General features: G+C 38.4%; 1 protein-coding gene across 1 annotated transcript; it reads right to left on the bottom strand.

Annotated features, from left to right (window-relative positions):
* Window positions 1-806: 806 nt before the first annotated feature.
* LOC140858774 (pentatricopeptide repeat-containing protein At3g49740-like) lies at window positions 807-4,647 on the bottom strand. The gene is made up of 4 exons (XM_073260068.1): window positions 3,959-4,647; window positions 2,417-3,843; window positions 1,636-1,823; window positions 807-830 (listed from the first exon to the last, which is right to left on the bottom strand). The coding sequence occupies exons 1-4, from the start codon at window positions 4,645-4,647 to the stop codon at window positions 807-809; spliced, it is 2,328 nt and encodes a 775-aa protein (XP_073116169.1).
* Between the last annotated feature and the right edge of the window lie 6,838 nt (window positions 4,648-11,485).

The following is an 11,485-nucleotide window of genomic DNA, read 5'->3' as shown; positions in this document are numbered from 1 at the left end:
TATGCTCATTTAGTAGGGAGGTTAAGGATGTATAGGTAATGGTATTGATGTGGGCAGTCCTGAGTTGCGGGTGAAATCATTTTGTCTACATCAATCTGTAGTTTCATCCTCCAGATAGATGATACCACTTGGCTGTATTCTATTCATACAATTTTCAGGATTTCGACTAACTACTCTGTGAAATGTCTAAATTATCTTTTTTTTTTTTTTCATATACAGGAATGCAGCTGTCAGTATATATACTGCCTCACTATCCAGCAGCTTTTGAGATGTAAGAACGGGACACGTCTTGGTGAAATTTTAATTGTAGGATTTTATGGTTTAAATGATAAACCCTATTACAGCTGTCTTATTTAGCACACCTTGTGGTGACATTTCAAGTGATGGATTTTGTAGTTTAAATAAGAAAACTTATCACAACTATATTATTTTAGCACATGTTTTGGTGAATTCCAAGTTTGGGATTTGTAGTTTCAATGAGAAGGCCATATTACAACTGTCTTATTTTAGCATGCAATAACATATCTATTTTGACAGCAACATTTTTCCCTCTCAAATGAAGTCACCAATTGGTATAAATTGCCTTACATCTGAATATGAGCTGCCATAGATCATTGTATTTCTTTAAAAAACAAGGAAGGTTTTTGTTCTGATCATGTGATTGCTGATAAGGCGAAGGAAGAAGCATGGTGGGTGCCCCATATGATGTTTTCTACCAATATTAGAAACATGCAACAACGTGGTAGACAGGCATTTATGCAGCCCATTATGCAATCCATCGTTTGTGAATATTAACTATCAATATTCTAGTATCGTTTGATGGCACTCAACTGCATCCAGGAAAGTTGGACATTGCAGGTTTTATACAATTTGTAGAATTTATATTTTGGAGCTGCAGTGCCCTTTTCTATAAATCTTTGAACTTCCCTACGTTCAAGTTATTTCCTTTGCACTGCATGCAAATCTCACTCATGTTGCGAGGCATATGATCATTTGTGGAGCATGTGCGGACTCTTGTCGGCTGCCAACCTATTCAGGTTTCTTGCGCTACATTAGGCATTTATTTTTTTATTATTTTTTAGGAAATCAGGAGCTCGTGTATGAAGGCAAACGTGCCCTCGACCGGGAAGGGCATTACAGAAAAGTGAGTTGCATGAGGATATGCGAGGAAACTCTTTCTCGGCAATTATATTGTAGCTTTTAGCCATTCTTGGTTACATGCTATTTGTTTAACTAAACACCATCTGATCAGCCGACTCTTCTTTATGATCAATCCTTTTAACCGGAAAAGATGAAGTTATGTCTCTTTGGGCACATGGCTCCAACCAAGGTTGTAAAGGCATTGCTAAACCTCATGGACGGTACTGCTATGGTTCTTAAGAAGTCGACATTTCTGTTAACAGTTGGATTGGCATAGCAACTTTAAGCACCGTAAGAAAGCTTATATGAAAACAAATATTTATGAAAACAAAAGTTAGTACATAGAGTATGTTTGTTTCGCAAACAGTATTGGAATCGGAATCAGAATGGATTATAATGATTATCTTTAACTAGTTTGATTCATGAACAAAATCGGAACGAGATTTGAATACTAGAAGAGAGTAGGAAGTGAGTTTGAAGGATTAGAGTACTCACATTCCTTTCTGGAATCAAAAGAAATGAGACCTTCCCCACTAAATCTTTGGAAAGAAAGTTACTTATTTCCATTCTAAAGTCCAGCTTCCTCCAACCAAACATATCCCTGATATTCAGCAAACTAATATCATGTCTCAATGTTTCAAGTAACCCAGTTGAGAAAAGACCGAAATACCGAGCAGCTGTTGCTAAAGATGGACAAACCCATTAACAATGAAATTAAAGAACAAGAATGATTATATTAGAAGACGCAACTTGGTGTAGGGATCAGCTACCGTGCTGAACTGAGTAAGCTGCCAGGCTACTCCAGGGATCTTCACAAATCAGTTACAAAATCACTTCAAACTAAATGGAAAAAATGAAAGCACAATGCAATTGTGCTGAGATTTCGGGAGAAAAAAAAAGTTTATCCCCATATTCCCTGAAGTTAAAACAAAAGCTGTGATAGACATAGTATGCATTATCATAAGTCAGATACTAGCCATTTATCATCTTACATGTCATCATCCATGTTTCTAGCAATGAAACACATGATGTACCTCCATGTCATTCAGATAGTTCCTAATTATTGACAGATAATACTATTTTTTATGTGCACTGTGTCCTCTTTTCAATTCTTTATACCAAGAAATGAATGTTTGTTTCCTATATTAATTGATGTAATCATCAAAAAAAATCAAAACAAATTTTTTCTGCATAAATTGGAGTATATAGTTAAATAATACAGAGACATAAGATGATACGAGAGTTAAACAAGGCAATGTATATTTCGCAGGCTCACCATGAGTCTGTTGTTGACTGAATATCTTCAATCCAGCTGCACCCTGGCTTTTTGCCACTCCATTCCTTTGCATCCGGTCCCTTAGACTTGATGCTTCTTCCCACTTACCATCAGCAGCAATTATATTGGATAAGAGAACATATATTGTTGGATTCTCTGGTTCGGTTTCCAGAAGAAACTTAGCAGCAATTCTTCCCAGCCTTGCATTACCATGAGTGCTACAAGCGCTAAGCAATGCCCACCAGATGTGAGAATCAACTCTGCAAGGCATACTGTTTATTAGTCTTTCTGCCTCCTCTAGATACCCTGCTCGGCCTAAAAGATCAATAATACAAGAGTAGTGATCTACTCCAGGCTCTATCCCATAGTCTTGAACCATAGAAGTGAAGATAACACGGCCCTCTTCAACCAAACCAGCATGGCTACAAGCAGAAAGAACAGAAGTAAAGGTGGCATTATCAGGTATAATTCCTGATTTTTGCATCATTTTAAAGTAGTGAATGGCTTCATGTCCATCTCCATTCTGTGCATAAGCAGAAATTATGACATTCCAAGAAACAATATCTCTTTGCAACATCCCATCAAAAACTTTAGAACCGTAATCCAATTCCCCACACTTTCCATACATTGTAACAAGGGAGTTCATTAATAATGTGTCACACTTGGTAACATCTCTAAGAATGTAAGCATGAACCTCCTTTCCATGTTTACGAGCTGGCATGGTGGCACAAGTGCTTAACACAGTGCTCAAAGTGTAGGAATTTGGCATTAATCTTGACTTAATTAGGGCTGAAAATATTTCTAGGCTCCTTACTGGAAACCCACTCAGCACATATCCTGATATAATTGAATTCCAGGAGATTATATTCCTGGATGGCATCTCGTTAAAGACCTGATAAGAACTTGCAATCTCTCCACATTTGGCATATGCTGATATTATGGCATTACAATCTTCAGTACTTGTGATGAAGCCATTCTTAATGACTAGTGCTTGAATCATCTTGACATCGGCTGCAATCCTCGAGCAAGCTAATAAGCTCCCGTAGGTGAACTCATCTGGCTCAATTCCAGCCTTCTGCATTTGATGATATACTCCAACAGCCGGCTCATAACAATTCTCCTGACTATAACCTGTAATTAAAGCATTCCATGAAACAATATCCTTCTCATGGATCATCTCAAAAGCTTGTTCAGCACTGACTAGATCTCCACAGTTGGAATACATAGTTACCACAGCATTAGCTACTAAAACAGAATCTTCAAGACCCATTCTAATGACCTGAGCATGGACTTGAGTCCCGATTTCCCTCGACAAACAAGCACTTAAAACACTTGCGAAGGTCAATTCAGTTGGCAACAAAAAACTTTCTTTCTTCATCTCTTTAAATACCATTAAAGCCTCCACATCTTTCCCAACCTCACCAACCCTGCTATAAGAGCATTATAAGTGATCTCATCACGTACCATGGCTTCTCCAAACACCTCCCAAGCATCCATAACCAAACCGCAATCAAAATACATTGTTACGAGAGCATTGATCACTGAAACCCTGAGCTCCAAAATCCCAGTTTTTTAACCATCGAATGCAACTGCCTCCCCAGACTCACCAGCTCTGGCGAACCACACAAACCCATGACGCTAGCAAAGGTGTACTTGTCAAGCCCGACACCCAATCGGTGCATTCTGAGAAACATTTTAAGAGCAAACTCTTCGTAGCCATGATGAACAAAGCCCGTTATCATGGCGTTGCCACGCTGCGGTGTTTCTTTGGGCATTCCATCGAACAGCTGGACAGCCTCCTGAAAACGACCGGCCTTGGCGTATGCCGATATAAGAGTGGTATAAGAGTAGACGTCGGGGTTGGGAATGGCGCCGAACAGGTGGCGAGTGGGGTCGGGACCGTGGATGTTGGCGTAGAAGGAGAGAAGGGAGTTGGCGACGTGGGTGAAGGAGAGGAGGGCGGAGCGGAGGGCGAGGGAGTGGAGCTGGGCACCCGCGGTGGCGGCGCGGAGGCGGGCGCAAGCGGCGAGGGCGGACGCGAGGGAGTAGTGGTCGGGGGAAATGTGTAGGAGGCGTGGATGTGGGAGAAGAGCAGAGGGCTTGGGAGCAGCGGTGGGAGCGGGTGAGTTTGGAGAGGAGTGCGTTGAGGGTGATGAGGAGTTGGGTGGGATTTGAGTTAGATTACTGGGAAGGGGTAGCAAGCATTGGAATGAGCATGTTGGACACTTCATCAACTGAAAAAATTGTTAGGACAGCTTCTTCCTGGAGCAATGTTATATGGACACCAAGGTTATCATCTGGACTAAAATATCACCTGGCATAGACTCTTAGTGAGAACCTTATTGAATATAATGAAAATATTGACCTTATAATAATATATTCATTTTATTTTGTTATCTTATTATGGAGTATTAGTTATTAATTATTAATGTATCGGAGAATTTTTCAATATCTAGATTGGCATCTTTGCTTAGACGGCTATTTTCTTGACTATGTTCATCAACACTAAGATACACCGATATTTCTTTCTATATCAGCATTATTCATCCATTGAATAATTGAGATATTTTTTTTTTTGGTAACAGAGATAAAATTTTTTAGAAGAACGAGATAGGCACTAAAAAAAAGAAGAATTATTCCAAAAACACCTCGGATCGCCAATGGGAATGTTATGATGTTAAAACTTCCTTTCATTAGTGAAATTTTTAAATTTCAGTATTTGCTACTAAAGGAGAATGTTATGTTTTTATTTCTTTACTCAACAATCTCAACTAATTTTACATATGCTAGTATTGACTCATAGCTAAATGTATGATACCCAACTATAAACTGGAAAAGGTTGCTATATTGTAGGATCACTTGGAGCAACAATATTTACTTGGTACCCATTCACATAAGGATATCAGCGTCAGGCTGCTATCACATTATATTACTTTTAAGGCAACACCTAACAAATTGTAAAATGACAATTAAATTTTATTCTATTTCTATGAAAAAAAATAAGGAAAAACTGAATATCTAGTAATAATATTAGCATACAACGAGTAATTTCTTTCCACAAATTAGTAAATTTGGTTTCCAGAAAAATATGAATGAATCCACTCTCATCCCTTGAAAATTGTATTTTGAATATGGAAAGATTCATCTAATAAACAAGTAGATAAAAGGATTTGTTTAAAGTATTAGAAAAAAAGAAAACCATAACCACAGCTATCTAGCCTTTTCCCACCTTGACTTTATAAATCCTCATTCATCAAAAATTCCTGTTTGGAACCATCTCTGATGTCATTCTACAGAGAAAGTGCTTGCATTCGAGTGTGCAAATAACTATGCATTTATTGACATATTTTTAAGACCAATTATTAACCGGATGTCAACTCTGTCTTCTTCATCAGGACTTCCGGCTTGCAATAGCAGTGTTTTTAAAAAAAAATAGTAAATTGAAATTTAATATCAAAGGGATACAATATAATGTTTCATAAATAAAGAAAAAAGAAAAATACGTATATTGTATAAGCTTGAAATTTGACATGTGCTTCAAACATTCTCACAATATTCCTTTCTAGTAGAAATCTGACATTAGAGTGAAGGTCAGCTATGACTTGTGAGATATATATATATATATATATATATTATCTTCCCCCTTAATCCAAGAGGAAAAACCATTGATAGTTATACTTTTAAATCTCATCCAGAAACATTTTAGCAAGAACTCCAGAACCTGTTAATCCTTGACGTGGTGTCATACTTGTAAGGCATAAGCCCAACAAAATTCTGCAGCAAATATTTAATTCTATGATTCCGTAACTTGGTATTTCTAGCAGTTAGCAAGAGCTCTGTATCCTTGCTATTTTCACATGCTATCAGTTAGGACAGCCATAATTGTTCTTACCAGAGGGGAAAAAGGAATATTTGTAAACATCTGATCCTATTGAACATTCCTTCATCAATATCTGTTGGCAGTAACTAGTATATCTATTTTGAGGTGTTGGATGACAAGTGTAGTGGAAATTTGCAGGTTGAACAAATACAGAGCACACGAATTTGCATCATGGAACAGCTAGATTATGCTAAGAAAAAAAAAACAGAAGCATTATTTTTTGACAAAAACATGTCAAAAGCATTTGATTTTCAGGTATAGTGACCCATGATACGACTGGATTCAAACTAGCTACTCAACTGAGGTAAGAGTTCAACATAGCAAGAGTATTCCAATTTGAGGTGAAAACAAGGCCAAAACTGTCTTCCACAAGTTCTCATGCCAAAATATTTCATATCTTACATAATTTACAATTCAAATGCTTTGCTGAATAGCTGGGATCATGTCCCTGGCATTATTGATTCTAGTAAATTAAAGTTTTCATGATTTCTGGTGCAACAATCGACATAAACATTAAGTTTATGCCATCATTCTAGTTTCAGTTTTTTGGAAACTACTACATTGACAATTCTCATCCCAAGAGACCTGTAAAAGAGCAAAAAGTGCACTTTCTAATGTTTCTTGCAACTCTCATCCCAATTCCCTCTAGTCCATGCCTCTGCTTTCAAATCCTTCAGCTTCATAGCACCTCAATGAGTATTTCAATCTACATTCAAACGGAGTTTCAAAGAAGGAAAAAAAAAATGATATTCTAGGTGTGATGGACATTTCAGCCAGTAGCTATTCTCAGCTCAATCAGTTCAAGCATGAATAAGAATTCTTCTGTCAAGTATTTCTCCAGAAGTCACGCCCAAGGCCATTCACATGAAAAACACACCCTTGTCCATTAAAATCCAATGCAGCTACAGTTAAAAGAAACGTTTTTCAGCAAATCAGTGTATTGTGAAAATGCCCCCCCACTTGCACTTAATCCAACTTCGATCCAAATATCCCGAAAGAAACCAGCAAATGTGGAAAATCGTCTTGATCCTGAAACATACCCTTCTTACTTGATTTATGAATGGAAATTAAATTACAAATTAATGAAACTTTATTACACAAATCGAGAAATTAGATGCTTGTAAGTGGCATCATCAGGCTTAAGCCCCACCTTCAGCATCTCATCATGAAGATTCATGGCCTTCCTCATCTCCTTTTCACGACAAAGTGCGGTTATCATAATTACAAAACTATGACTACTTAACACATTTTTCTCTCGCATATAGTCAAAAACTCTGATGGTTTGTTCAATCCTCCTTTCCTCAAACAATGCTTTAAGAAGTAAGTGATAAGATTTTACATCGAAACATCCACCTAATTTCTTCATCTTATCATGCAGTCCAATCACAGAATCAAGAAGCCCCTTGCTGCAATAATGCTCCACCAAAGTGCAACAACAAGAAGCATCAAGCGAAATACCCTTCTCAAGAGCAAGATCCAAAAGCTCACTAGCTTCTTTCCACCTACCCTTACTACACTGAGCAGCTAGTACTTCGAAAGGTCAGCAACATTAGGCACAAAACCACCTCCTCCAATCACACCCTGAGTACTCCATCGACGTCCTCCGATGGCTCTCCCTTACAAAATCCCACTCAGGAACTCAACGCAGCATTTGGGATTCACTGAAACACCCTCTTTTGACATAACCCTATACATTCTCATCGCTTCTTCCACTCTTCCTTCCTTGGATAATGCCCTCAGCATACACAAGTATAAATCCTTCTCCAATTTAATCTTTTCTCCTGAGCTCTCTCAAAGAACATCTCTGCTGCATATGTCTTCCCCTGCACACAAAGCCTTCTAATAACCCAATCATAATCCAGACCGGGACGGTCGGCAACAATTCTCTCACCACCATTCTCTCAGCATCGAATCGATGACTCCAACATCCCCAAATTTACATCCACCATCAAGAATCGAGCTATAAGTACCAAAGCTCGGCCTCAGGTTCCCCTTATACATCTCATTCAATAGGCCAATGGCGCTCCAAACTCCCTTCCCTACAGTAACAGTCTATAACCAAATCATAAGCCGAGAACCGCAATAACCCAAACGCAGCAACCCAACAACCCTCTCAAGCTTCCCTTCCTTGCAAAGAAGCTTAGCAAGAAGGCCCACGTTTAGAATCCGGCAAAGTCCCAGTCCTGACGACGGCAGCATAATAACACCACGCTGTTCGGATCCTATCGGCAGAGGACAATGCATCGAGCAGCGCATTGCAAGCCGCTGGTCGACGCCTGACACCCCAAAACCCTAATTTTTCTAAAAATTTCCAAAGCCATTCACAATGGATCCCAGATTAGCATAAGATTCAAGAACGAAACTGAGAACCCTAGATTGGGAATCCTGAGAGGTGGAGGCGCGGAGAATGCAATCGAGCACCGCTGCAAAAGGCTCCGATCGGGAGAAAGCGGATCGAGGAGGTGCTTCGCGGGATAGAGGATGTCGGAATCGACGAGGATTGGACCATCTGGAGAGGGATCGAAGGTCGGGGTGGAACCCTAGGTTGGATTTGGCCCAATTGAAGAAGCGGAGGGAGATCTCGGGCTGGGATTGGGTTCCGGTGAGGATTTGGAGGAAGAGATTGGAGGCGAGGGGTGGGGAGAGAGGGTTTGGATCGGAGGAGAGGGGTCCCAGTCCTTGCCTGGAGGAGGAGGGAGGAGATTTGGGAGGCGAGGGCTCGCTGGCGGAATTGGTTGCGCCATTTTGAGGGAGGTCGGAGAGTGGAGAGACGGCGGAGGTGAGGGGTTCTGACGAGCATTTTGACGCGGGAAAGATGTAGCTGCCTTCCATCGGAAAGCACAAGGAATGGTAACAATAAGATGGTTTCCAGTAGCCTTAACATTTTTTGTGAATTAACACGCTAGCTGTTATATAATTATATTTGTCAGAACATCTGATGTTTGATATGTTCATTGTTCATCTAATAATATCATTTTATAATCAGATTATAAGACTGGCTTAAAAATATTTTTTTAAGAAGTTTTAAAGAAAATAACATCATTATATTTCATTATTAATTTTGTTTTCTATATAATAACAGCTACAACTACTAATACATTATTTCCAAATATAATAGACCGAAGCTAAGTAAATAAGAGTTAGGGCATTGTTATTGGGAAACAGAACATATAATGAGCAATGCTATGTTCGTAGAGAGGGTATTAACTTGGTGAAGCTTTACACATCTCTCAAGATTTACTCTTAATAGATATTCATATTTTATTGTATATATAATAATAAATCTAGAGACAACATATAAATTCTTATATTTTTTTGAAAATTATGGTCATTCTTATGTGCATGATTGCTTAGAGTAGATTATGATTATCATCACTGGATGTTTGTGACTAATGACTGCCTCAAGATTTGCATGTGTTCTACTCTTTTAAATTTATGAACCGCTCTCATATAACAAAGAATAAATTAGTTGTTAGGAGAACTTAAAATATTTATCTTAATCAATCTATGAGCATTTTAATATCTCTCTTAAGGATCTATTAGCGAGTATTTAGAATGGTAGGGAGGGTCTCTATGTGTCTATTTCTCACAATTATTAGTTGTCACCAATCCTAACCTCCACCTAAGAGAACTCCTTTTCATCTCCTTTTTATCTACAATTAGAGAACCCCGCCCATGGTGGTGTCCAGGCCTCCTTGTTTTATGTAAGTGGGTTGGGATCTGGGAAACGAGATGACATCGCACTGCACTCTGCAGAGGCTGTGCAGTGGTCGCACTTGAGACGTGACATGAAATAAGTTGGGACTGTAGATGATTTGGGTTCAGATTTAAAATTTTGATAGGATTTCAATCAAAAAAAAAAAAAAGGAAAAGAATTGATAGGTATAGCAAGGTGAAAAGTGGCAGGCCTAATTTTTCTATACCCTCACTTTTTTCTTCTATGCTACACAAGACTGTAGAGAGATTTTTTAAATTTCTCCTTGTCCTTAGGAGGCAAAATTTGATGGAAGTATAAATTTTCAACCACTAAGATATTTTACTGATATACCAACAAGCAATTTTAATTGTTATACTACTACAATTTCAAGTGGGTGAAGCACTCATTGTCATTTTGATAATCCAATCTGATTGGTTTATTATATAGAAGAATGAATTTAAGTGCCTGGACTGTTAATGTAAATCGTAGGTAGGCTATAAGTGATTACATGAAGTAGGAAAAAATTTTTGTTTAAAGCTTAAAATGGGAACAAATAAAAGAAATCCAGTAAAACATTCAAAGGATCGAATACCTCACAGATCTTTATATACTTCAAATTGCATAATTCATCCATCTATGTAGATTTCAAAGCAATCATTTTATGATCTGATGGTGGATTCATGCTAACTAGGTAGGGTGGAAGCCCAGCTGAGAATTAGATCGAGAAGTCCAAATCTCTTTTATCAAAACAAGACATAACAAAAGACTTTAACAAGTCAACAAACAGGCACCCTCAAAGTGATAGCATAGCCCAAGTACAGATAGAAACGCCCATAAAGACAAAATGCAATCATGGACTCTTTAATCACTGAGTGAGCTACCAACCTGGCCCAGTTAAAAGCTCTCTGAAGTCTAAATCAAGCTCCAAAAGATTGAACTTTGTCCAATCTTTTTTCTAAAATAAACTGGGCGTCACCTGCTTGGTAAGTGCTCGATGTTGACTAGTAATATGGGTTTAGATTGCAGAATCTGGATTATTCGGTAGTTGAATTAATACGCCTTGTTGGATTGGCATGATAGCTTCCTTTGGGTCTGGCGGCCTAAGGGTGCTTACCGTCTTTTGGCAAGGATGCCCTGAGCTGGCAATCGAGCTTGTTTGGATGCTAAAATAAGTAACTCAGACGCCCAAATAGATAAACTCATTCATCCACTAAAACCTCTGATCTAGTGTCCAAAAAAAAATAGGAATTATTGATCACTTTGGAACGTGACTTGCACTATAAAAATTTTTGATACCGTGCTTTGCATCACTGCACCAATAATTAAAAATCTTGCTCATCTCACTTTTGACACACTCTTCGTGGTTGCCTGTTTCCGATTGATTCTCTACATAACTCATTAAGCATCCAAACATGTCGAGATATTAAAACATTTCCAAGCATTTCTTACCACAAGAAGATTTTGAAGTTGTAGCATGTTGAATAAGCTTTTA

Source organism: Elaeis guineensis, chromosome 6 (assembly GCF_000442705.2).
Source record: "Elaeis guineensis isolate ETL-2024a chromosome 6, EG11, whole genome shotgun sequence".
NCBI lineage: Eukaryota > Viridiplantae > Streptophyta > Magnoliopsida > Arecales > Arecaceae > Elaeis > Elaeis guineensis.
The sequence above is the reverse complement of the archived record's forward strand: the minus strand, read 5'-3'. Positions and strand labels throughout refer to the sequence as shown.

What these genes read in the sequence shown, in the direction of transcription:
- LOC140858774 (XM_073260068.1), bottom strand. Translation starts at nt 4,647, where the DNA reads ATGAAGTGTCCAACATGCTCATTCCAATGCTTGCTACCCCTTCCCAGT. An exon ending in TTTTGGAGCTCAGGGTTTCA is followed by an intron (nt 3,844 to 3,958) that starts GTGATCAATGCT and finishes CTCTTATAGCAG; the next exon opens with GGTTGGTGAGGTTGGGAAAG. An exon ending in TTTTGATTCCAGAAAGGAAT is followed by an intron (nt 831 to 1,635) that starts GTGAGTACTCTA and finishes TCCTGGATGCAG; the next exon opens with TTGAGTGCCATCAAACGATA.